The sequence below is a fragment of the Prionailurus bengalensis genome, chromosome D2, assembly GCF_016509475.1.
Source record: "Prionailurus bengalensis isolate Pbe53 chromosome D2, Fcat_Pben_1.1_paternal_pri, whole genome shotgun sequence".
In the NCBI taxonomy this organism is placed as follows: domain Eukaryota; kingdom Metazoa; phylum Chordata; class Mammalia; order Carnivora; family Felidae; genus Prionailurus; species Prionailurus bengalensis.
Genome location: NC_057351.1, coordinates 81004743 through 81031578, shown reverse-complemented (window position 1 = coordinate 81031578; position 26836 = coordinate 81004743). Strand labels below are relative to the sequence as shown.

Sequence of the window (26836 nt, the reverse complement as noted above, 5' to 3'; positions counted from 1 at the left end):
TCACCGCCCTGAAAGGAGCTTGTTATGTTTAAGGGAGCAAAACACCCATAGGCTTGAAGCATAATTATCTATCATACACCTGGTGAGTTTGAAGAAGCAACTAGATCGTTACAACAACTCTAGAGGGCTTTTGGCAGAAGAGTGGCACGAGGTAATATGTTATTTTGAAGCGGTCACTCTGGCTTCCAGGTAGAGCACAGACGGGGCAGAGGAGAGGAGCTGCAGATAGCAGGGAAGCCTCCGTTCATGGCTTTGGCAAGATGGTGGCTTGGAATCCCGGTGATTCCAACAGGGAGGGGAAGGTGCACGTTCGGGTGTATTTTAAAGGTGCAATAAACAGGCACGCTGGTGGGTGGGCCGGTGCGAGGGGTAGTGAGTGGAATGGAGGAGTAAAGGACGACTCTTGCATTTCCAGCTGGCATGACTGGGAAGATGGTGTCATCCCATCAAAGATGATAGACCAGTGGAAAAACAGGTTTGGAGAAGGCTTCAGTCCTTTCAGCGAATGCCTCAGTCTCTTAGTCATTGGAAGAACCTAGATCCCCATTGAGCACTTCTTTTAAAGGGCAGGTATGTGTCAGTCAGCTGCTGCCTGGTCTAAACTGGACCCCGATTTTTTTATACAGAGAGTAGGCAGTTCAACAGGGTCCTAAGTGGGAGCTGGGGGCTTATCTTGATGTTGCATTTGATAAACACCGATTGTGTGTCTGCTTAGGGTGATTGGGTGGGGTTAGGAAAGATCATGAAAGCCAGGGTAAAGACCCCAAAGCTACCTTTTGGTATTGTCACTCACTAGGAAATTAGGAAAGAGACAGTACTGTTGAACTTCAATATTTTCTAAAAACAAATCAAGAAAAAAATTTGATGTATATTTCCCATGTTATTTCATATGTGGGTTATCTTTCCAACAGTGTAGTTAGTTTAGGAAGAAAATAATTAAAGATATAAATGTGTAAGCCAAGAGCCAAAACCACTCTGAACAGCCCAAGGTTGTGAACTTAATTTGCCATTACCCTGGGGAGTCATTTCTCGGCTCATTGATTTATTATTATTCTGTATAATAGTGTAGCCCCTGTCCTCCTCTGCCCATGGCCAGAGTATGAACCAGTTGTGAGGTCTGAAGAGTTTATGTTTATTGGATTTTAATGATTCAATTAATAAAGGTCATTCTGAAGAGTAATAGAAACCTAAGTGTGTGGAAACAGAATGGATAAGACTGACTCTCCTAGTTCCTTGGGGTGTCCTTGGGTATATGTCTGATCCTTAAAGCAATTAAGAAGGATCCTTCCTTTCAATCAATTTACTGATGGTACATTCAACTGTAGCTGTAAAATGTTCTTTGAAACCCATCACTAACAAAAGGTGTCATGTAAACACAAGGCTTACAATTTCTTAGATAATGACACCATATTGTTAATATCATACTGACAATAGTTTAATTGTAGTTATAGATAATTACAGTACTTAATAGTGTATCTTCAGTGCTCTCCAATATCTTTGAGAGGATGAAATATTGTGAGTTTCAGGTAAAATCTGAATTTTGAAAGTTAGGTATGAATTTTGAAGTTAAAAGGAACCTTAAAAATCATTTAATGGTGGGGTGCCTGGGTGGCTTAATCAGTGAAGTGTCCAACTCTTGATTTCGGCTTAGGTCATGATCTCACAGGTTCGTGGGTTCGAGCCCCGCATCAGGCTCTGCACTGTCAGGAATTCTCTCTTTCCCTCTGTCTCTGCCCCTCCTCCATTTGTGTTCTGTCTCTCTGCCCCTTCCTCTCTCTCTCTCTCTCAAAATAAATAAACTTAAAAAACAAAATTCATTTAATGGTGTCCTTTAAATATTAACTAACAGCAAATGATTTAGTAAATATTTATCCAAAATGGTGCTCATTAGACTGTGAAAGAATTTCCTGGGACATCTGACTGGCTCAGTCAGCGGAACATGTGACTCTTGATTTTGGGGTTATAAGTCAGAGCCCCAACTTGGGTGTAGAGATTACTTAAAAATAAAATCTTGGGGTGCCTGGGTGGCTCAGTCAGTTGAGCGTCCGACTTCAGCCAGGTCACGATCTCGCGGTCTGTGAGTTCGAGCCCCACGTCGGGCTCTGGGCTGATGGCTCAGAGCCTGGAGCCTGCTTCAGATTCTGCGTCCCCCTCTCTCTCTACCCCACCCCTGCTTGTGCTCTGCCTCTCTCTGTCTTTCAAAAACGAATAAACATTTAAAAAAATTAAAAAACAAAAGAAAATCTTAAAAGAAAAAAAAAGAATTTCCTAAGGTAAATGGTGATTGTTTGGATTATAACATTAAATTGATAAAAGCATTAAACTGACAAAAGCATTTAAGAATATGTGGAAAGGAATAAACGTACAGTTGTTCCCCAGGCACGGATTAGTTAACAAAAATTTTCCACCCACCTCAAAACCCAATGCGACGGGATATAAGTGTATAATTCATACACATAATACATTTACTACATAGTTTTATAAAGCCTTCATGATCTGGCTCCTGTTGGCTTTTCCAGACTTGTCTTTTTTCTACGCCACTGTAACGCCCGAGTCTTCCTAGCTACAGCTTTACTCATCTTCCTACTCTTGAGTTTCAAACCCACACCGCCCTTCAAGTCTCAGGGCCTACATATCAGGGGTTCCCTCTGCGTCCACCCTTTTCCCTTACTCTTCACTGGGTCGTTCTGCAGGCCTCCTATCACTTCCTCCCAGAAGCTTTCTGTCCATCTCCTCTCCCCCAGTCTCAGACCTCAGAGAGGCGAGGTTTGTTCCCCGGGTCTCTCCCGGGTTTTCCTGGGATGACCCAACCACTGCCCTGTTCATCGTCCCACTCCCGATCTCCAGAGCAGTGTCTGGAACATAATAGATACTATGAATGAGTGAGTGGATAAAGACAGTGAGCACTGAAATAAGTGAAATGTAAACTTCACACATTTAAACAATAACATATATCTGAAGGAATAGAGGGGCTGTTTCTAAAAGATAGATTTCATTTCATCTCTTCCCTAAACAGAGAACACAGCCCAGCATGTTTGACCGCAAACATTTTAGCACTGTTGCACATTCAGCATCTTTCAACAAGTTGCGTTAAAGACGTAGCATCCAGTGAGATACATGCAAATGGCAGAAATAGTGTATGAATTCAACTCAAGCAACTGTAACTCACAACTTGTAAGCTTTGCCCCAGCAAATGAGTGAAAAGAAAGGAAACCAACCTTTAAAACCTTCTTGCTGGAAACTAATGACTTTTTTAAATGCCAGCCTTTCTCCCAGAGAATGGATTTGGTCTGATTACTTCCATTTCTCAGATTGTCCAAGAAAAGACGACTTGGTTTTGAGAGTCAAACGGGATGTATCCTTCTATAAAGGTTTAAGGCCTTCCAAGTGTCCGTAGAAAACACTGTTCTTGTTTTAAGAGCAAAAGGAGCAACAGGGCACTAGCTTGGAAAAGGAGGACAGAGCACAACGGCCCTAGAGAGGTTTGGGGGCTGGGGAGCCCAGATAAGTTGGAGCGCGTATTAGATCTCGCCACTCCAGACTGCCCACCTTTTGTCAAACAATGTGGGAAACGGGAAAAGGATTCTTGTTTTGTTTGGTTTTGGAGAGTCCTACCTCGTAGGACCCCTAGCGATGAATCGAATAAGCTTGGACAAAAGCCCCATTTTTTTCTCCTTTAAATCAGCGACTATGGAGGGGGCGGGGGAGGACGGGGTCTCCGTCGTAAATGCAAGACCCAGCCTCGCTGCCTGCTCAGTTGCTGACGTTTAGAAGCAGGACGGCTCTTTACAGCGAAACGGACTAAACTGAAATGACAACAATGAGCGTGGTCCTGAGAGTGCACGGATTTGCTCGGTTGCAATTTCAGGAAAGCACGCCGCGGGGGCGCTGCCTCCCCCGGGCCACACTCCCCAGCTCTCGCGTCCCTCCGGCTCCCAGCGCCCTCCCTCGGCGCTCCCGTCCCCGCGGGCCTCCCGCCGCGGCTTTAGCCCCTCTGCTCCCTCCGGGAGAGAAAAGCGCGACGGGGGAGAACCGTTGTTTCCGTGTCAAAAGCCGGCGGACCGCGCCCGGGGCGCCCACCCTCGCCCCCCGAGAGGCCCCGGCCCGCCCCGCCGGGCCCCCTTACTCTGGGGCTCCATGGTCAGCCGCTCCCGGGCCCCCAAGGGCCGAGCCCCCGGCGCCGCCCCTCCTAACGCCTCTCCGCCGCGGCCGGCGTCGCTCGGGTTGCCTTGACAACCCGGAGGGCGGGGAGGAGGGGCCAGAAGGACGGCGAGAGGGAGGGACCAAAACCGCCCAGAAACGCGGGCGAGCGCGAGGGCCCGCGCGTCGCCGGGGGCACCGAGCGAGGGTGACGACCCGGTCGTCGGCTGGAGACTCTGCCCCTGAGGCCCGGTCGGGCGGTCGCGCCCCCCACCCCCCCCCAGTAGCCCTCGCGCTCTCGGCGGGGTCTGTGCCCGGGCCTTCGGGGCGGGGGCCTCCGGCCCCCAGTCTCCTTCCCGAGGTGTCCGTCGGTCCGTCGGTCCGTGCGTCCGGCGAGCTCGGCCTGCCCGGCTGGGAAGGGCGGCCGGGCCCGGGCCTCCCTCCCCGGACTCGGGAGCCGCCGCTGCAGGTAAAGGCCGGCCGGGCGGCGGGAGGGGCGGGTGGGCGGCCGCGGCGCACCTGTTGCGGCCGCCGGGGCTCCGCGCGCCCCCCGCCGCCCCGGGGGCCCCCTGCCCGCCCGTTGGCCCCGGACGACCCCGCCCCCACTCCCGGAACCGCCCGGGTGGGGGCCGCGTCCCCGCTGCTGCCTCCCGCAGCCCGCGTGTCAGCGGCAGGAGCGAGCCCTGGCACCCCAGCCCTCCTAACAGGGGCTCCTTGGGCAGCCGGGGCGTCGGCCGGGCCCGGGGAGGGTGGTCCCCCGGGGCCGCATTTATGGGAAGCGTAAAGCCAATGAGAGCCTTTTCTGTGGTCGGCGGTGGGCCAAGTGTGTCCCTGGAATCATGAAACCCAGGAGAATTCCGGTGCCCCACATTGCACTGTCATCCCAAGTATCACATTTCAGGCAGTGGGCCTGGGGTTGGATCATTCCGGTTGGATCGTGTGTGTGTGTGTGTGTGTGTGTGTGTGTGTGTGTGTGTGTGTGTGTTATTTCAGTCCTCCCCGTTTTCGGTTGAGCTGCGGAGTCCACATATTTTGTACCAAAACTTTAGAGGGCTGTTAAACAAACGTAACGTTATCCCACACAATAGTATCCTAATAAGTGGGTTTTGAAGTCCTGGTGCCCGTTGTGCTGTTAAGGAAGCTTTGAGGATCACAGGAGATTGTGTCTGGTAGGTTGTAAAAATGCAAACAACCAGGAGGGAGAGTCAAAGATTAAGAAAAACGAGCAGCCTTAAAGAGGGAAGAAAAATGGAGGAGAGGCAGGAAAAAGATTGAGAAGGCAAGTGCGGGCGGGTGGGAACTGCATGATTGATTTCGTGCTCGTATCTGCCGATTATGGCTCCTCTGCCAGTTCCTACCGCTGCTCTAGACAGCACCGGAGGGAAATGAAGAGAGCCCTTTTTGGGTCGTGTAAGCCATTACTCATTCTTTGCCACTAGAGAGATTTCCACTCCGTAGATGACAAGGACGCCAAGGTAAATTGCTTTCCTCTTAGAAAGAGAATCGTTCAGAGGTTAATTGAACCTGAGAAGCATATATTCTATGATGGGAGTGGACGTTTATTATGTTCCACCAAACTAGGCTGTTCCTCTCTCGGACTGTATTGGGCCTTCTTCAGATTAATTGTCAAAGCAAGAAGGTTTATGCGTGGATATTGACAAGCAGTGTGATCTCTACAGAACCCATAACTCATGAACTAAAATATTGAAGTAATAAATTCAGATTGGAAAGTAAACACTTCATGGCACCTTAATTACCTGTTCCCTGAAACTTAGAGACAGGGGATGCATTTTCAGACGAACGGCATCTAAGGTCAACAGCGCTTCTGGAGTACCCGTGTTTGCAAATGCTAGTTTTCAAACCATTAGCAACATTGTGAATTGGTCTTTTCATCCAAGAAACCAACATAGCGGTGTCCATTAGTAATATCATAATCAAAGTGACAAGAGAGTGATAAAAACCTGGTCTTTATGAACACATAAAAGAGGTAGGGTTGTATTTTCTCAAACAGGAAAGGATTTGCTATTTGCATTTAAAAAGAACGAAGAAACAATATTGTAGATCTCCATGCTGAAGTAACAAGGACTCAAGAGTTTGGTGGTTGTGTGCAGATTTTAAGGTTGGAAAAATGGAAATGTGTGTTGGGAAAGTACTTTTTGCTTGGCGGTATGGAAAAGATGATTTTATCAGTAGCTACGAACTTGACATTGAGGAAATCTTGCGTTGAAATATTTCAGGTAATAGTTGGCAACTGTGAAAAGCCACATTTGATTTTAGGGGATAGTGTGTTTAGGGAAGAAATAACTGCTTGAGGGGGTGAAAGTGGGGGAGGGAAAGGTATAAACACATCTAAAGACAACATTCATTTCTCTTTCTCCCTCCAGCACCTGGTACGGTGTCCTTGTGTTTGTCCAACGAGTGAAAAGAGCGTTTTAGAGAAATTGCTTTAGATAAAGGGATATGTTTCATTATCCTGAGGTCAGAAAGTTGCTAAGGGGATAGGGGTTGAGATGAACGGTAAAGGTATTGGTTGCCCCTTTTGGGGATTTCCGGCCACATGTTTTCTATTTCTTTCATTGGCCTGCTCAGGATGTAATTGGTGGCCAGGCGAAAAACAATAAAGTCCTGATTTTTAATGAAATTGCCAAGCTCATCAAATTAGATAGAATAGTTACATTATGTTCTTTGCTGATGGCTTAACTAAACATAGCAAACCAAAGCACTGTCACCAGGGAATAAGGTGGCAGTGAAGGGGCAGACATAGCCTCTCTTTTTCTTACTCCAATCTCTTAGCTGCAGCAATTCAAAGTAATCATAATTGTCATAGGAAGTTAATGTTATTTAACGCAAATAGGATGATTTTTTTTTTAAAAGAAAGAAAAGCAAATTACTGCTGTTTCCTAGCCTTAGGATCATAAGTCAGAGGAAGTTTTCATTTTTTGTTACTGGATTTTTGTTTGTTTTTTGTTTTGCCAGAGGGAGGGTACTTTTTTCTCCACTTTTTTTTTTTTGTCTTAGTTGTTTTAACATCTATTTATTTGGGGGAGAGAGAGAGACACACACACAGACTGCGAGCTGGGGAGGGGCAGAGAGAGAGGGAGGCACAGAATGTGAAGCAGGCTCCGAGCTGTCAGCACACAGTCTGACACAGGGCTCCAACCCACGAATCGTCTTTAGATGTGTTTATACCTTTCCCTCCCCCACTTTCACCCCCTCAGCCAGTTATTTCTCCCCTAAGCACACTATCCCCTAAAATCAACACACAGTCGGGATTATGACCTGAGCCCAAGTTGGATGCTCAACCGACTGAGCTGTGCAGGCGCCCCCATCTCCACTCGTTTCTGAAACTTAACACAAGTTCAGTCAAGGAAAACAGATTCGAGTCTGCTTGTTTCCTCTTTGTCCTTCAGACCTGTAGAGGTCTGCACTCAAATAGTTGGATTCAAGGAATGCTCTTTCAGCATTGACTCATTCTTAGTGTAATTGGGCATCAGGCCCATGCTGCTGCCCCCGCATCTGGAAAGTCTTCCAGTATTAGGCTAATGCTCACAAAATGCACTTCTCTCTCGCCTACTGGGGGCACTAGCCAGTTTGGCACCCGGCCCTGTACTATACGCCCTTGTAGAGTTTTCTGTCATTTGATGTGCCTGGGGCTGTGCCTCTGATTAAACATTTGGGGAGCTAAGTCCAGTACCCCCTTTTAGCTCATCGTGGGTTTTCAGCTCATAATTTAGGATAATAATTAAAAAGGACAAGCTTTTAGTCTGGGATGATCGCGTTAATTTTGAGCTATGCCACTTTGGAAAGTTAGGAGCCCTATTTCCTCGTGGATAACTGGGGAGAGTGAGATCTGCAGTGATTGTCTTCACGGTCCAGTTTTGAAAATCAAAGTCAATTAAATGTGATTATAGATGTGAGTGAAAATATCTCCTATATTGTAAAGAACTCCTTAAACATAAATGGTTGTCATTGCAGGAGTGTAGCAAACGTTTATGGAACATCCGTGACGTGTTAGGTACTCCCTGGGGATCGCCCTTCTTAAAGGGACTAGGAAATGACTGACGGATTGTGTGAGGGCTTCCTAGGCAGAGGAACAGCTTGGGCAAAGGCACAGAGGCACAGGAAAGCAACTCTAAGCAGGAGTTCATTGTGGCTGGAGCAGAGAGAACTTACTAGAAGAGCACAGAAAGAAGTGGAGCTGAGGGGCAGATAGGCATTAAATCAGAAAGAACCCAAAGAGTGAGATTTTTATCGTGAAGGTAATGAGAAGGATTTGGGTCAGTGACGTGATCACTTCTCCATTTGAAAGGGGCCACTGGCTGCATGTGAAGGACAGATTGGTGGAGAGCCAGAACTAGAGGCAGAAAAAAACAAAGTTGGAGGCTTTGTAGTAATCCCATGAAGAAATGATCAAATCACAGTGGCGGTTGGGAGGGCCGTGAATAGGGAGAGAGGTCCGAACAGCCAGTTTGGGGCTGTAGGATGCGAAGAGGCAGAAGCCATGTGGAGAGGGATGATGCCCAGGTGATGGGGGGAATTGTTCTGCTGATTGTTGAAATCCAGAACACAAAAGAAGGAAAGAGGGCTTTCCTATTTTTCAGGAGTGTGAGAAGTGCAGACGGGATGAGTTCAGTTCCTTTGAATGCCCATCTTCTAAATGGGGATGTCCCTTAACTAGTAGTTGGACATGTAGGTCAGGACCTAACGAAAGAAGTCTGAGATTAAGGTAGAACTTGAGATGAAGCATTCAGTCATCGAAGCAAAAATATGAACGATTTTTCCCCCGGGAGAGGATGTAGAACGAGAAGAGAGAGTCGAGGATGGAACCCTGGGGTGCACGGTTATTTGACATGCGGGGGGTGCAGTGGAAGAACCCAAGGGGACGAAAGAGGCGTGGCCAAAAAGGAAGCTCAAAATGTGGGAGGATGAATAAAACAGAATCCCTACTCTTGAGGGGTTCGTGCATTGGCATTGCCTGGAATAATTCTCTTCTCTTCCACCTGCCATAGAATGCATGACACAGTTTATCAAACTATTATTGGTTTATTCAAGTTACTGAAAAGTGACTATCCATTACTTTGTGAAGAAAAGACAATTTCCTGATATTTGTGGTTTTTCACAATCTCCATTTGGAATAATTCAAGCAAAAAAAAAAGTTATGGTGATGCCCCAAACAAATCCGGTCTTTACAAAAAGGTGGGTGTAAGTTCCTTTTGTATTTGTTGGTGGTAAACTAACAATGTTAACTTCCTAGTGAAGGCTGCAGTAACCTGTTCTTAAGATTTCAGCCTTTACTAGATCTCACCCGTTTGCTCAGATATCTAACTAGACTGCATAAATAAGCCAAATTAATATTTTAGCAGACCTTTACTCAGATATTAGTTTCTAGAGTATTATTCAGCAAAACAAAGCCATATTGAAAGCATGAAATGGCCCAGTCATTTGAGATTCTAATAAAACCCTTTCTGAATTTGCATATGAGAAGTGATAGGTTGTTATGATACGTTAAGTATTGATTGCGCTTGGGAGATCTTCCTGTATATAAGTCTAAAAAAACTTAAATTACCAGTGGAACATAGGATTCTTATATTAATTGCGCAGGACTGGTTATTCAAGGTGTATTTTTTTTTCACTTAAAAAAAATTTTGTTTAATGTTTACTTAGTTTTGAGAGAGACAGAGACAGAGTACAAGCAGGGGAGGAGCAGAGAGAAAGGGAGACACAGAATCCAAAGCAGGCTCCAGGCTCCGAGCTGTCAGCACAGAGCCCGAGGCGGGGCTCAAACTCACGACAGCGAGATCATGAACCTGAGCCGAAGTCGGATGCTTCACCGACTGAGCCACCCAGGCGCCCCCAAGCAGTATTTGGAATGAACCAATATTGAGTTAGAAGTGAATCATTTTTGAAATTGGCGTGTTTTTAAAGTCAGTTGATTTAATTTGCTTACTTAAGATCAAAACAAAGTCAACTTGTTAGAAGTCTGGCAGTAAAGTTTTTATTGTTTTTTTTTTTTAATAAATGTTTAGCTTTTATCTCGTCCAAGAAAGGTTTCAAGTAGATGCTAGAAACCAAAGGGATGTGCTTTGGGGAGCTCCGAGCCAATTAAAACAAAAGCAAACAACGGGGTAACCTTCTAAAAGTCCTAGTAATGATAAGCCCATTGTGTCAATTAAAGTATAACAGGCCTGGGAGATAAAGTTTACATATTAAATATTTGTAACTCCACGTGGGTGATTACAACCATGGTTTTCAAACATCTTCAACGTTTTTCTTTCCATAAGGGAACTACACATTTTCTGTTGTATGGTATTTCTTCCAGACCACCCTGCCTGACATCCCCCATAGCGTCAAGTGTTTCTTCAGCCCACAGTGTTCCGGCGTGAGCCCGTGTTCTTGTGTGCAGTCCGGAAGCAGTGTGGCACAACGCGGTCAGGCACCCGCTCTACACTTAACTGAGGTTAAGCTGAGATCAGACTTCCCGACTTCACGCACCTGCTCTGCCACAGACGAGCTCTTAGAAGCCGGAGAAATTAACGAAAGCTCTGATGGCTTAAATGTCCCCACTTGAAAAATGGAAATAATAAAGTGAACCCTCATGGGGTCTTTAAGAGTGTAAATGAAATAATCCATACAAAGTGTTTAAGTACCTAGAGCATCTGGAACCCAATAAGCACCCTCTATAAAGGCTAATTGATAGAATTATCGTCATTACCGTTATTGTTACTGGTCCAACTTTAGTAGCAGTATCGAACCGTGCTTCTCAAAGTGTGGTCTGCGAACCGGTGTCCGTCCACAGACTGTTACTGGTCTGCAGTGAGATAAGGGGCCTGTGCCAGATGTCAGTAGACTGTGGCACTAATCATACTGTTCTGCTGAGCTGACATTTTTAATAGCAAGACTTCTTCAATGAAGGAAGCAATGGGTTGATTTACATGCGGTGCCAGCTCTTTATGTTGCCACAAATAAGCATTCTGAATAGAATTGGCATGGAATGTTGGATCAGTGATCCTGTTCTCTAAAAAATAATAGCCTTTTATCCTGAAGACAGTTATTAGTCACTCGTAATGCCTCATTAACCTTCTGTGTTCTAAACATTATAATTATGGGTTACAAGGATATTGTTTATGAGTTCGGCAGATATTTATTGATCACGTCTGTACAAAGCCTTCTGTCTTATTTCATAGAATTGTAGAGAGGGCTTGGAAATGGATCTTGACTTTAGGAAGTCTGCCGTGAACCTAGAGCAAGAGGGCAAAATGAAAATCCGAGTAAACGTGTTGAGTGCGTGTTCTGAGTGTTTGCATTAGTGTTACAGCTTGGTTCCAAAGATTCCGCATAGACAGAGGTCTCCTTTTCCTACGTTGCTCCCGTCAATGGCCAGAATTCATACTTTTTATTTTTCAGCCCTTAGACTATCATAATAGAGATCAGAGCTCACTTCATCAAGGGTAGTGTTTCTCCTAGGAGATCCCGAAATCTGGGACACTGGGGAATATCTGAGTTTGGGGATACAAATGACAAAAGCACAACTTATGAAGCTTAGTATTTATAGAAGATTCATCCTTAGGGTTTTTTTCTTTTTTCTTTTTATGACTGGTTCTGTTTGATCCTATATGCAAATATATTAGTAATAAAACATTTACTGCTGTACAGAATACGAAGAGACATTAAATAGATACTATTTTTAAGGTTTCGATACAAACTAACAGTGATTCTTCAAGAAAAATTCATGGGTCAAATAGGGTCACAACAGATTTGGGAGTCCTATACAAAGAATAATTTTTTGAAAGGTAAGGGGTGTGTGTGTGTGTGTGTGTGTGTGTGTGTGTGTGTGTTCATTCTCTTTTCCCCCACAACCCTTTTTCTAAAGAGTGGACATGAAAGGGACTGGCTGTAAATTAGATCACACAGAACAGCCTATTTTCATAGACTATGGGAAAATGATTTAAAATGCTCAAGAGATGTTATTTAGTTTTTAATCTTAAGATTTTTTTTTACGTGAAAATGATTTATTGCCCTGCTTGCTAAGCCAGATCACAACCCCACTCTCTGTTCCATTCTGCCCTTTGCCTTCAACTGGTACCAGCTCTCCTACGACTTGATTCACTAATGACTTTAAGAAAATTATAATTTTTAGTATTAACAAATAGAGTAACATATCCAATTTAGGAGGAGAATTATAAAGAAAACCAGAAGTGTAAAACATAAAAGTTTGGGTTAAGAAATGACCGGGTGAGTCTGGCCCGTGGCACTTAAAATAAAACGCCATCTCTGTAGCACATCGGGTCTCTGGTGACGTGGCCACGTCTCCTCTGTGAGCGCAACTGTACCAGAACCTTCTCTCTCCTTTCAGGTACCAGCCACATCCGCCTTCTTTTAGTTCCTTGACCATAAGACTAAGTCCGCGTGTCCCAGACCATCCGTGTTTCACACCCCGTGCTCTGCCTCGAGGGACGGTGAGCTCCCTGAGGACAGGACCCAAACCTGCCTGTTGTCTCTGTGGCACCACTGTGTCTACAGGACAGACACTTGGTGGGCCCCCAGGTACTGGCCGAATAAGTGAACGAAAGACCAAAAATCTAGGCGTGGAGGATGAGAAAACCTGAGGACAGGGCGAACCTTTTAGATCATGAATAGTACCTGTAATAAAACAGATGTTAGTCTTAGAAGTGGAAGATCCCTGAAGAACAGAAAGCGATTCGGTCATTATCTGCTCAGCCTCTAATCGCTAACTGAGCACCCACTGTATGTGGGCTCAGACTGTGGAAATTACCCGAGAGGGTAGGTAGCGCTCCGATAACAGTCTGAGTAGAGAGACTCAAAACGTGGGGAAAGGATAATAAGCACAGATGGTTGAGTAGTTTCCTAATCCAGAAGGACGTTGCTCCCCAGTACTGGTCATCTCCGGGAGCTCTGACGGTCAGGGGCCTGCCCCAAGCATGGTGTGCACCTCCATCACCACTCAGGGCAGCTCGGCGACTCTTCGGAAAGGCTCGAGAGAAACCCACCTTCGGTGTGGAAACAAGAGTTAACTGTGGCTTGGGTGTGTGATTCAAGGGAAAACCAAGAGCCCGTACAAACGTTTCAGTTTTGGAACCTGGGAATTCACCAGCATTTCGGGCCAGAGCCTTTAGAAACCCGGAAGCCTAGTGACAATCGCTTGTCACCAGCATCTCGGCGTGAAATGAAGGCCCAGGCACATGGGAGGAACCAGATCCTGAGGCGCTTTGAAGGACTTTGTCCCTGACACAACGTGGGGCAACTTGGGAAGCTGAACAAAAATATCTCTGAAGTGCTAACATGATTCACTCAACCAATATTTACACAGGCTTAGCATGCGGAATCTGCTGTAGACGGCCGTGAGCAAGAGAGACACAGCTCTGCTGAGTGGTGCTGGCCTTCCACCAGAAACGAGGTAAACAGGTACAAATACATACCTTGTTAGACGGTGGTGAGCATGAAGGGGCAAAAAACAAAGCAGGAAGAGAGGCTAGGAAGTGGGTCTGGGTCATGGGGGGGGGTGGGTCAAAGTTTAGGGTGGCCGGTGAGCCCTCGCCGGGTGGGCGTGTGAGAAAACCTTCACGAAGAAAGGGTGGTAGCCGTGGGGACACCTGCGGAAAGGGCCTTTCAGAGAGAGGAGCAGCCACGACGTCCCCAGGCCCGCACACGTCAGGGTGTCCGAGGAACACGGAGGGGGCCACGGGGCTAGAAGTGGGGGGAGCGAGGGGGGCGGTCGGAGATGAGGGCGGAGCCACCAGGCCCATCAGTCCTGTTAAGTGTTTGGGGTTCTCCTTGGAGTCAGAGGAGCTGGGAAGCCGGTAGAGACTTTGAGCAGAGGAACCACGTGCTGACTTGAACGGGGTCGCTGCGACTGGGTTGAGGAGTGACAGCGGGGCCAAGGGTGCAGCCAGAAGGCCAGTCACGAGGCTGCTGTAGCGGCCCAGGTGACCAGCCGCTCACAGTGCTTGAGGCATTTTGGAAGTAGCACTGACGGGATCGGGCGGTCGGGCAAGTCGCCGCAGTTAGTGGTAACTTACGAGCTGACAGTTGTGTGGGTTAGAAGTCCATCAAGGTCCTCACTGGGCTAAGGCCGAGGGACCAGCAGGGCTGTGTTCCTTTCTGGAGACTCTCGGAGAGAATCCACTTCCTTGTCAGCTTTCAGAGGCCACCCACGTCACTCCTTGGCTCGTGGCCCTCCCTCCATCTTCAAAGCCAGCAACACGGCATCCCTCTGGCCCTTCTTCCATAGTCCTGTCTCCCTCTGACTGTAACTGGGAGAGGTCGTCTGATTTCAGGACTCAAGGTGACCCTGGATTCACCAGGATGGGCTCCCTGTCTCGAGTCTGTAACTTCATGACGTCTTCACGAAGACGGCATGCCAAGTACAGATTTACAGGTTCCAGGGATTAGGGATTAGGATGTGCACATCTTTGCAGGCAGGGGAATTTGAGATAAAGAGAAATCGAGAATAACTTCAGCATTTTGGGTCTGAGCCATTGAAAGGGAGGAAGTCATTGAGAAGGGCAGGACCCGGTTTGTGGCTCTGGGGTGAACATCAGGAGCTCGGTTTAGGACGTGTTGAAATGCCTGTCAGATATCCAAGGTGGAGGTGACCAGTCGGTGGTTGAGCACAGGAGACTGAAGTTTAAGAGCCAGGATTAACAGGACCTATAAGTGAGAGTCCCCCACGTGTGGATGGCACTGAAGCCGTGAGACCGGATGAGACCACACTGGCCCTTTTAGATCTCCGTGAAGTCCTAAAGTTGTACATTTGAGAATTTGATCGGTGTGAGGAATATATATTTATAGTAAATTGAACACGGAGAAAAATGCAGAAGAGGAGCATTGAACTGTGAGACCTAAACCAGAGTTTCTCCGGACAGGTTTCACGACCTTGTTTTACTTAGCCCCTTGCAAACTTTATCTTTCCGTTTCTGTGAACTGTATTTCTAGAATTACTGCACCAGAGCCAAGCATCTGAATGACTAAGATGTAGCTCCTCTTACATCAACTTCTGATTCTTTGTTGTTGAGGTGGTTTCGTGTTACGTTAGGTCTGTAGTATTTTAATAAGTACTCGTTTAAAAGTTGTAATAGACTCACTTCAAAGGGCGGTCCTTGACAGATTATGCAGTCCCCAGTTTATAGGTAAGATAGCTTTGAAAAGGAGCAAATTACCAATCTTTCAGGTTCTTTGAATCTTTCAGATTCTGTTGCTACTGGCAACAGAACAATTTTTACTAAATTTTATTTTGAGTGGCACGTAACCTACCATATTTGTTTTCCCTTACTTAGGATGGTATTACTAAATTTGCCAAAGGCCAAAACATGGATCTCTTGTATGTGTATTTAATTATATCCCAGAAAATATTGACACGGCTCATGTCAGTTGCAGGATAAATGCAGAGAGGTGTCCTCCATCTGGAAGACTCAGCCACTGCCCCGTCGAAATCCCGAACTCCGAACTACAGAGCGGCGAGAAGTGCATCTGAGCAGTGGAAATAGATGTCACAGACTTCATAGCTTTGCTCAGACTTACTGGAGTCAACATAGAACCCTTTGAGGACTCGACCTTACAGGTCTTCCTGTCAAACAAGACTAACTGGTTTCTAACATGCCAGGTAGGAGAGCAGGTTAGAAAAGCAGAGGGGGGGCTCACGGGGCAAGCTCACTGACCAAAGTGGGACGTGGGGACTGAATCTCTGCAGAAAAGTGGCTCTTCAGACCAGTAGTCTGGCCTTTGACCCGTGGACGCTTAAGGGAAGTCTGAGGACATCATTCTGTTTAGGAACTGACGTAATGGTGACCCTGAGTCATGAAGAGAAAGTTAGATCGTTTTAGTAGGCAGAGCTTTGGTTATCTGTTGCTGCAAGACGACAAACTACCCTGGAACGTAGTAGCTTCCAGGAGCGGTGACCCTGTGTTCCCTCTCACAATTCTTTGGGTGGACTGGGTTCCTGTGGGTGCTGCTTTTGCTGGCTGTTGTGTTGGCTGGGCCTGTGGGCATCTGGAGACCTGACTGGGCTGGAGCACTGTCCGTGGCTTACCCACATGACATGCCTGTGCTTTCTGTCAGCAGAAGCCCAGTTTTGGTCTCTTCCCGGTGGCCTTTTCACGTGGCTTGGGTGTCTCAGCCAATAACAGCCGGCTCCAACGGGGGTGATTCAGGCATGTGAATACCTTGGAAGTGGTTCAGCATCACTTGACTGCCTTCTTGTGACGGCAGAGATTCACAGGGCCAGCTCAGAGTAAAGGGAGAGGAAATCGAGTCCACCTCTCCAGGGGAGCAGGGGCAGAGCATCTGCCGCCATCTTGAATCCCCCGTGACAGAGAAGTGGGTGATAGAGCTGTACAGCGTATGTGTGGTGAAGGGGCGAGGGGACCCTGAGATCTCTAGAAAGATGACTCTTCAGAAAACTGGACTGTTCCCTGGGGGTTCGAAGCGCTCGATCCTTTATAAATGTGACTCTCAGTGCAAGATAATTTCATCTTTAAGGAGTATTGTAAAACTAAGAGAAGCATTTCAGGGGTGTATATCTGGTAAAAATAATAGCTGTGCTTTTTTTCTTTTTTGAAGTGAAACAGTTCAGAAATAGTACCTCCAACAATCATCGGTCATGGCAACAATTTAACTTACCTGTCAAATGAGAACCCCCTAGAAGGGATTCTAATCAGAATAAAGCAAAAGTTGAACATAAAACTAAATGGTAACTTCCCTTAAGCATTGGGATTTTCTGATTCTTGGATACCTTCTCAACGTTAGCTTGTCCTGTGATCTCAAGCCATCGTGTTTCTTGGATCTATTCTGTGCCACCCATGGGGGGGTGGCAAAGAGCTGGGCCGTTAATCCATGTTACATTTGTGTTATTACATCGTTGTAACTCCAGTTTAATTTGGAAACAATGGCTTCCAGAATGAATTTTGAAGAACTCTAACTTTGAGGAGCTCCAACATCCTTCCCCTCCCCCCCCCCACCTCTGGTTATTAGTTTCTCCCTCTTTTGGCCTATTTTTGTGTGAGTTTTAAAACTCTTGGTCCTGACCCCAAACGTATCCTTATGTGTGTGTCTCATGGCTGGTTTATTAATGGAGGCCCTGAGAAGGCAGTCAGCAGGGGCTTGTGGAGTGTTTGACTGTTTCCCTGGAGCCTGGCTTGACCAGTGGGGAAGCCTTTTTTATTATGTAGGTTGAGGAGTTGGCCCTTTGAGCCCCAACAGTCTAAAGCAATAGTGAGGATAAATGGAGTGCTGTAAATAGAGTAATTTCACTGACAGTATCATGAACGGCATTTTATGCTCTGCTCTTTTTTTACTTGAGTTTTTCTGACTTTTTCATGTGTTCACCTGCTTAATGTGAAAAGACGCTTATTTGCAGCAATGTTGATTTGGATTTTTTTAAAAATCACTCCTGACTGGAAGATCACTTACCTGACAGGTAGGGAATACGTTACTGGTGTCGATTTGTCCTGGCCGGGGGAGTTTCTCTTCTTTGTTTAAAATAAATGTTTTCTTTTTATTGCCTCTTGAGTCTGACATTTTGGGCTGCAGACCCTGGAACCTCAGGAAACAGGCTTGAGATTTCTGGTTCGCTTCCACAGACACGACCTTACTAATAAAAGCTAGTGATAGCCTCAAATGGAAAAAAAAAGAAAAGAAATCCACCTCCCTCGCCTGACATTGTCAACTGGCACAGGCAAATGGAAAATGAAGTTTTAGAAAAATACTCTCTTTTAAACTAGAAGGTTTCTTTTCTTTTTTTTTAATTTTTTTTTTTAACATTTTTATTTATTTTTGACACAGAGAGAGACAGAGCATGAAGGGGGGAGGGGCAGAGAGAGGAGGAGACACAGAATCGGAAGCCCAGAGCCCGACGCGGGGCTCGAATTCACGGACCGTGAGATCGTGACCTGAGCCGAAGTCGGACGCTCAACCGACTGAGCCACCCAGGCGCCCCTAAACTAGAAGGTTTCTTAATTAAAAAAAAAAAAAAAAAATAGAGACTGGTAACCAGTGTTAGGGGAACACCCCCTGGGCCCTGACAGTCTTCCCTGTCGCAGGGCCCAGCGTCTCTCGTAGTGGCGTTAGAGACCCTGTGGTGGGGCCTAACGGCCACCGCATCCCCTGGTTGCTGCTTTTGCTGTCAGGGCCTGCGATCGAGGTCAGGCCGAGAGCACGAGGTCCAGCTCACGTGGCACCGTCTCCAGGCCGGCGGGGAGGAAACCGCAGCTACCCCAACTTGAAGAGCGAGCCTTGAATTATTCCCCGGCTTTCAACTAGGCCACGGAAATGACAGACAGTAGCCAGTTCCCAGGAAAGAAGAACAAAAAACCAGTTAACGCCTTTGTTTTGAACACCGGTGCTTTTTCTCCTGAACACCTTGTGTCTGATTTTCCTTCTTTGTTTGTCTGTCGGTAGCGTGGTTTGCTGACTGTCATTTAACGTGCTCAAGAGTGCTTCGTGAGCCGGGACCGTAGGGGACCCAGCGGAGGCGACCGGATGCAGACTTGAGGCACGCAACTTGCCCAGACCGCGGACTGAAGTCTTGGCAGTTAGGACACCGGAGTCTGTGTCCGTGGACTTTGAACCCTGTTGGCGGTGGGTGATCGTCGGGGGAAGCCCATGTAGGATGCCAGCTGCTTGAGCTCCCTCTCGGACGAGATGGAAGAAAAAGAGCTGGAAGGTCCCAACTCTGCGTCCGAGAAGCGCTATTTCCCAGAATCCCTTGATTCCAGCGATGGGGATGAGGAGGGCGTTTTGGCCTGCGAGGACTTGGAACTTAACCCTTTTGATGGATTGCCTTATTCGTCACGTTATTACAAACTGCTAAAAGAAAGAGAGGATCTGCCAATATGGAAAGAAAAATACTCCTTTATGGAGAACCTGCTTCAAAATCAAATTGTGATCGTTTCAGGAGATGCTAAATGCGGCAAGAGCTCTCAGGTGAGTAGCCGCTACGAAATACCATTTGCCTTATGTGGGGTACTTTTGTGTCACTTAAGTAATTATAGTGTCACAGCACGGTGTTCACTTTTAATAATAATCTGGTCGTCTAGGAATTTGTCCGTTTCTTCCAGGTTGTCCAGTTTGTTGGCATACAATTTTTCACAGTATCCTCTGATAATTGCTTGTAGTTCTGAGGGATTGGTTGTGACAAGTCCATTTTCGTTTGAGATTTTATCTATTTGTGATTTCTCTATTCTATCTGTTTCCTCTCTCTTTTCTTTTTGAGAAGCCTGGCTAGAGGCTTATCAATTTTGTTTCTTTTTTCAACAAACCAACTCTTCGTGTCATTGATCTCCTGCTCTTTTGAATTCTGTGTTGTTAATTTCTGCTCTGATCTTCATTATTTCTCTTCTTCTGCCGGGTTTGGGGTTTCTTTGTTGTTCTGCTTCTAGTTCCTGTAGGTGTGCTGTTAGATTTTGTATTTGGGATTTTTCTTGTTTCTTGAGATAGGCCTGGATTGCAATGTAAACAAAACAAAACAAAGCATTAGCAATTCAGACACAGCAGTTGTGACTTACCTAGTTTTATTTATTAAAGCCAGCTGAGTAACAGTTAATTATATATAGGTGTTGATTGTGTTTAGCGTACCACAACATTTTCTCTAGAATGGTAGATAAAAATCCATTCAAATTGTTTCATTACATATCTTAAAAGATGTGATCAATGTTATTTGCTTGTCATAGACTTGGGGGTTAATTGCTCTGTTTCCATGTCCAGCAGTCTGATGATCGAGGCATTTGGACATGCTTATTGGTGAAGCTGGTTAAGCTCCAGAAATCCAACAGCACAAGAAAATTTTTATTTTCCAGACTATGAGAAATAAGGAAGTGGTCACATATCATCCTGGCCTGAGGTCATACATTTCGGGATCTATTAGGGTAAATAGTTCACGAAAAATGTATATTGTCCAGGCTGCTGTTCTGCTTGAACTTCTAGATTTGATTTTAGTGGTATCTATATTTTACCTTTAAATTATAAAGCAAGCAGTATTTCTGTTATAAAATTCATGCATGGATTCTTATGAAAAATGAGAATTAAAATAGGCCATAAAGACGATCTGACAGTGGCCCAGAGGGATTGGATAATTTGTCTAACTAATGTCACATACTTTTCTGAGTTGGAATTATAAGAGGACTTTCTATAGTACATTGCCACATTCAGGTTGTTTGTTACCTTTGGGGCTTACTTGTTCTAACTTGAAGGGAGGAAGGCTGGACAATAGGTGGTTTTTCTTTAACCTAGCTGCCAATGTCAAGGGTTTGCTACGAACTGTTACTCGTTAGGGTGAGTTGTTGTTACAATGAATGCTTTTGGCATGTCGGCAAGAAGCTCCTGCTGAAAACTGAGTGGGTGTAATATTCCAGATTACTGTGGACAAATGGCAAGTTGAACATTATTTAAAATTGGGGGCACCTGGGTGGCTCAGTTGGTTAAGCGGCTGACTCTTGGTTTCGGCTCAGGTCATGATCTCACAGTTCTCAGGGTGAGTTCAAGCCCCGCATCGGGCTCTGCACAGAGCCTGCTTCTGATCCTCTGTCTCCCTCTTTCTCTCTCTCTCTCTCTCACAAAAGAAATAAACGTTAAAAAAATTGAAAAATGATTTAAAGTTGTTATTTTGCAATAGTTCAGATTTTTAGAATAAGTTTGCAAAAATAGGACAAGGATTTTCCACGTGTTGTTTACCTAGCTTCCCCAGATGTTAATATTTCACCACATTTGCTTTACCATTCTCTCTCTCCCCATACACACCCACACCTACACACACGCTCACACACACATACACACCTACAGACACGCACAGTTTTTATTCTGAACCCTTCCAACGTTGATGATACGAGGCCCTTTGCCTCCAAATCTTTCAGCAAATATTTACCAAAAACAGAGCACAGCCGCACTGTAATGATCCAAGTCAGGAATGTAAAATTGACATTTCATGATTCTCTAGTTTACAGACTTTCAAATCTCATCGATTTTCCCACTAATGTCCTTTATTTTTATTTATTTGTTTTTTTAAATATGAAATTTGTTGTCAAATTGGTTTCCATACGACACCCAGGGCTCATCCCAACAGGTGCCCTCCTCGATGCCCATCACCCACTTTCCCCTCCCTCCCACCCCCCATCAACCCTCAGTTTGTTCTCAGTTTTTAAGAGTCTCTCATGGTTTGGCTCCCTCCCTCTCTCACCTCCTTTTTTTTAATGTCCTTTATAAAAAAAAAAAAAAAACATTTTTCCAGTCTAGAATCCAAAGTACATTGCACTCAATGGTCATTTCTCTTTAACCACCTATAGTCTGAAAGGGCTCAGGTTTTCCTTGTCCTTCCTGACCTTGACATTTTGGAAGAGTGTCTTGTAGGACATCCCTCAGCCGGCGTCTGTCTGATGCTTCCTTAGGATTAAATTCCAGTTGTGCGTTTGTGGCAAGAAGACCGTGGAGGTGCTGTGGCAGCCTCCTCGGTGCAGCCTCTGCGGAGGCATAACGGTTCTGTCCCTGATGCTAATGAAGTTTGGTGCCTCGGTAGGGTGGTGGCTGTCTTGTGCTTCGCTGTAAAGTCACCATCATTCCCCATCCTTGAGGAGGTGGGGAGATGCGGGGCGCCTGGGGGGCTCTGTCGGTTGAGCCTCTGACTGCAGCTCAGGTTGTGGTCTCACAGTTGGTGAGTTTGAGCACCGCATCGAGCTCTCTGCTGTCAGCACGGAGCCTGCTTCCGATCCTCTGTCCTCTGCTCGCTCTGCCCCTCCCCTGCTTGCTCGCTCTCTCAAAAATAAATAAAACAGAAAAAAAAAAAGAGCTGTGAGGAGGTTCTCGTACCCACTGCCTAATTGAAGAAGTAAAACACCGTCGTTCTCCGAGGCTGCCTTCCCCATATTTTACCCTCTTTCCTCCACGGAGTAACTTGGATTCATTATTTCTTACTTTTCTTTTTATAGACTTACCATATTTTTGGTTATGAGCACTGTTATCCTGGTTAGCCAGTTTTCACTTTTTTTTAGATTTATTTATTTTTGATAGAGACAGAGCACAGGTGGGGGAGGGGCAGAGAGAGAGGGAGACACAGAATCCGAAGCAGGCTCCAGGCTCCGAGCCGTCGGCACAGAGCCCGACGCGGGGCTCGAACTCACGGACCGCGAGATCATGACCTGAGCCGAAGTCGGACGCTTAACCGACTGAGCCACCCAGGTGTCCCCAGGTTTCACTTGTAAAGGGACATATTATTGTGCTCTGACACCAGCCCGTCCTGCCCAGGTGTTAACTGACATTCATCCACAACAGTGGCTCTCTAACTTGAGCCTATCAGACTCATCTGGAGGCTCCCTAAAACCCACCTGCCATTTCCCACCCTCCTGCCCAGCCTCAGTTTCTAGTCCAATAGGTGGGGGGAGGGGAGCTGGCACAGTTAACAAACCTGCGGGTGATGCTGGCGGTCTCGAAACCGAGCTTTGAGAACCACAAATGATCCTGATGCTTTATGGCTGGGCTTCATTTGTTTTTCCCTTTGAGGGTTGCCCCTTGCCTGAATCTACTGCAGTTTATATATCCTTTCTCCTGATGATGGGCATTTGGGTTGCTTCCGGGGTTTTGCTTTTCCCAAGTGTTGTGATGAGCATTTTGCATAAGTCTTCTGTGAGATATTTTCAAGAGTTTTTACACAATGGAATTTTTAAAAAGTCAGTGTTTCACTTAAAAAAATGAAAGTGGGGCGCCTGGGTGGCTCAGTTGGTTGAGCGGCCAACTTCGGCTCAGGTCATGATCTCACAGTCCATGGGTTCGAGCCCCGCGTCAGGCTCTGTGCGGACAGCTCGGAGCCTGGAGCCTGCTTCGGATTCTGTGTCTCCCTCTCTCTCTGCCCCTCCCCTGCTCATGCTCTGTCTCTCTCTGTCTCAAAAATAAATAAAAACATTTAAAAATATGGAAGTAAAAGATACAGGAGGCAATTTGAGACCACGTAAAGTACGCTTCTTGTCACACGTGCACCTGCTGGTGTTACTATCCTCAGATCACTCTTTGACAGTAGGACACTGATGCCAGGTGCCAACCAAAGTGGTGACTTTTCTAATTCTGACATTCCTTCTACGTTTAGTATTCGGAATTCTTCTGTACAGCTAAACTTCCTCTTCGTTGTTTATTTGCTCATTTATTCATTTCAATGTGGGCTCAAATATTCTTTCCTTATTCAGTACCGAGCCCATTTATTTTGTTGCTCAGATTGTCCCCGACATGGCCTGTGGGATGACTTCTGCGTCCTTCTGACGGTCCCCATCATTCTTGGCGCGTTTCTTTGCTCTCTGGCCCCGTAACACGTGACAGGCCCATCTAGTGTGTTTTCTGTTCCAGTCTTAGAAATAGCCATTTTCGGGGCGCCTGGGGGGCTCCGTCGGTTGAGCGTCCGACTTCGGCTCAGGTCACGATCTCGCGGTCCACGAGTTCGAGCCCCGCGTCGGGCTCTGTGCCGACGGCTCGGAGCCCGGAGCCCGCTTCGGATTCTGTGTCTCCCTCTCTCTCTGTCTCTCCCCCACTCATGCTCTGTCTCTCTCTCAAAAATAAATAAACATTAAAAAAAAAAAAAAAGAAACAGCCATTTTCCTCAGGGAGCCCTGGTCCCTTTAGGTGGAGAACTGTACTTAGAAATCAAGATCTGGGCACCAAGTGGCATTGCCATCAGCTCGTCGTTGCTTCCAGGCCCCATCAGGTAACAGAGCTAGGAGGCAGGTGTGTGGGTATGTGTGCCACCTCCCCGTCTCCCCCTGTAACTGTTTCTCTGTCTGTAGCTCTATTTCTCTGCATTTCTCTCTATTTCCGTCTTTATTTCTGTCTCTCTGAGTCTCCAAAACCATGAATTTGTGCCGGTGCCTCTGATGCCAGTTCCAAAAGCACAGGGCTCGCTGTGGCCCGTCTTGCTGCCTCTGAATAACTCCCTTCTCTAACCTTGAGGAACCTGCCACGTGATCACGATACGTGGTATCGTTACTTGTTCAGTCCTGGAATGCACGCTCCGTGTAGTTTCAGAATTGCTTTAGCCCGCTCTTTTGGTTAGGAAAACACCAAATATATACCCGCTGAGTTTTCTTTTAGAATTTGCGACCGCTAAAGGCAAGACTTGTCACCCTACACCGTGGAATATGGTACGTCGATAGCTAGCAATGGTCTCTCGTGCTGTCTTCGACTTCTCAACCGTTTTCACAAATAATGCTTGTTTTCTGTTCATCGGGAAGTCGGTGTGTATCTTCGGGGTGAGATAAATCTAAGTAGCATGGGAAATCTAAATAGATGGGAAAGTGGGCCTGTTCTAAACCAAATTACGTATCGGGAGCATCGGTTGTTTTCTCGGTTCTGGAAACAGCCCGGTTATTTTTGTTAGCTTCCGAGATGATTTTCTGGTTCCTCAGAGTTTCAGCCTTTCAAACAAGAGTTTGTCTTTAGACCCAAGCCTTCTAAAGAGGACCACAGACATTTTGCAGGGCCCAAAAAATTCCATCTCTCTCCGGTGCGGCTGGCGTTTTGTGACTGCCCGAGAGAAAATAGGACGACCTTTCGTACATTTATAGGACCTTTTCCTATTGCCTTTTCTGGCGGCAGCTTTATGAGAAAGCCCGACAGAGAACGAAATATTTTTAGAACTGTCTCTTCTCTTTGCTTCTCGCTTTCTGGCTTTTGTCCTGAAATTTCCCAGGAAGTGGACGAGTTAGTGAGGGGAGTAAGCGTGATGTACCTGAGATTTAACCTAAATTCAGAAACTCTATGGTATAGAACATCTCCACCCCAGTAACTGAGCAAACTTGTCCACCATTTTCTGCTGGTACATTCTACCTGTGTTCACTCACCGTTGAGATACGTACAAATTATGGTATCCGGGGACGTGTGACATTTAATTCAGCGGGGGACCCACTCCTCAGTAGTGTGTCCCGACACGGTGGGTCCCCTGGGGCGGCCTTAGGAGCGTGCTCAGGGGTGGTCACTTTGCGGGAATGTTTCTGTAGGGATGCATACCTTGGGGTGAATCGGAGGTCCTCTAGGTGCCTTTCAACTCTGGGTCCCTATGATTCTGGCACTGGAATAAGAATGAGCGATCGGAGCCATGGCTCTGGCTGCGCCTTCCGTGGTCCTGCGGAGCAGAAGGGGAACCAGGCTGTCGCTGACAGGTGAGTGACAATAACCTGAGGGCTCGGAGGCCTTCGGGACTAGGCTATATTAACAGGGGTAGAGCCGTGTCCGGCTCACTTCATTTCTTTTTTTTATTTTTTTTTAAATTTTTTTTTTTCAACGTTTATTTATTTTTGGGACAGAGAGAGACAGAGCATGGACGGGGGAGGGGCAGAGAGAGAGGGAGACACAGAATCCGAAACAGGCTCCAGGCTCCGAGCTGTCAGCACAGAGCCCGACGCGGGGCTCAAACTCACGCGAGATCACTCGAGATCTCGCGAGATCGTGAACTCACGGACCGCGAGATCGTGACCTGGCTGAAGTCGGACGCTTAACCGACTGCGCCACCCAGGCGCCCCCGGCTCACTTCATTTCTGCATGTGTCCGTTCGATGAGGTGAGACGACCTCTGCCGGCGGGTGGAAGGACAGCAAGTGCTCCACGGATGTAACTCACGTGGCCGTCTTCTCGCCACAGCGGCAGCCGTGGGCCCGCACACGGATGCCGCTGCCGCTGCTGTCCTGGGCCTGCCGGATCGGGCCCCCCGAGGACCCCGGGTCCCGGCTCTCCCAGGTCCAGCCACCGGCCTCCGCGCCTGCTGCCTGGAGAACAGAGTGCCTTTTCTTCCCTTTGTGACTTTGTGCAGCGTAGAAGTCCAGCTACTAACTTGCGTTGGTGGAGCCTTGAGGTAGATTAGACTCTGGTTACCCAGAGGACTCCTTTCGCCTAGTCTCGTGCCGCACACGGGCCAGCGTCCCGGGGGTCTCCTTGCAGGCAGGAGACGAGAGCCGGGGACGCACGTTCTCACCGCGCACTGCGGCACTGATGGCCCACCGCGCCCGGCCCAGAGGCGGCCCAGCCGGGCTCTGGGACAGAACGGAGACGTGCTTCCCGGCTCGGGCTTTCACACGTGTGGCACGTCACGCGGTCCGGGCAATGGCATTCAAAACCTGGGTTGAGGGAGTTTGAAACTGTTGTGCGGTGAGTTCGGAATGAAACTATCTGCAGTCATAATTTCTAGTAGGGCGAGTTTCTAGAGCAAATATCTGAATTTGGGTGTTGTCTACTGCCTGCACTCCCAGATCAATCTGTAGATGGGTTTATTTTCTCTTCTTCTATTCATGTGTCAGAGGGGCAGTTTCCTATTTTGTTCACCAGGTTGCACAGCTTATGCCAAGTTCTAAAAGGATACTTAAGGCACACAGTGGCCCAGAACTCAGTGTTTCTCTCTGGAAGGAGTAAAGCCAAATGATGGATGGAAGGGTGCAGGTACTTAAGTGCTCCGAGTTCTGGCACTTGCAACTTAGATACGTTCTTAATACTGGGGGGGGGGGGGGGGGGGGGGTGGCGGGGGAGGGGGGGTAGGGGGACTCTCTCCCACAGAGAAACAATAGAAGAGAGAAACGAAATCTCGAACAGGTGCATACTTCGCTGGTAAGAGGCTAAGGTATATTAGGACAAAGCCAAAGCCACTTCCCGAGGATCAGAATCCGGGCAGGAAGGGCACAGGGTTTATTGTAGGTGCGGGCGGCGGGCGGGCGTGACCTGTGAAGCGG

At 47.0% G+C, this 26836-nt stretch overlaps 2 protein-coding genes across 9 annotated transcripts in view; one reads left to right on the top strand and one right to left on the bottom strand.

The window, feature by feature from the left end:
* Window positions 1-4251, bottom strand: part of FANK1 (fibronectin type III and ankyrin repeat domains 1) — a 104114-nt gene extending 99863 nt beyond the window's left edge. The window contains exon 1 of the mRNA XM_043597838.1: window positions 4127-4251. Within this exon, the coding sequence (XP_043453773.1) occupies window positions 4127-4139 (13 nt within the window). The 5' untranslated portion in view covers window positions 4140-4251. The remainder of the gene's footprint in view (window positions 1-4126) is intronic.
* The window catches only part of DHX32 (DEAH-box helicase 32 (putative)), a 58960-nt gene that overhangs the window by 1432 nt on the left and 30692 nt on the right, over window positions 1-26836 (top strand). The window contains exons 1-4 of one of the 8 annotated variants that reach the window (XM_043597831.1): window positions 4291-4609; window positions 13469-13555; window positions 15529-15760; window positions 18553-19077. In XM_043597831.1, coding sequence (XP_043453766.1) covers window positions 18796-19077 — 282 coding nt within the window. In that variant the 5' untranslated portion in view covers window positions 4291-4609; window positions 13469-13555; window positions 15529-15760; window positions 18553-18795. Of the gene's footprint in view, window positions 1-4268; window positions 4610-13468; window positions 13564-15528; window positions 15761-18552; window positions 19078-26836 lie in introns of those variants that run through there. The other 7 variants (XM_043597830.1, XM_043597832.1, XM_043597833.1 and 4 more) reach the window with 7 other exon arrangements.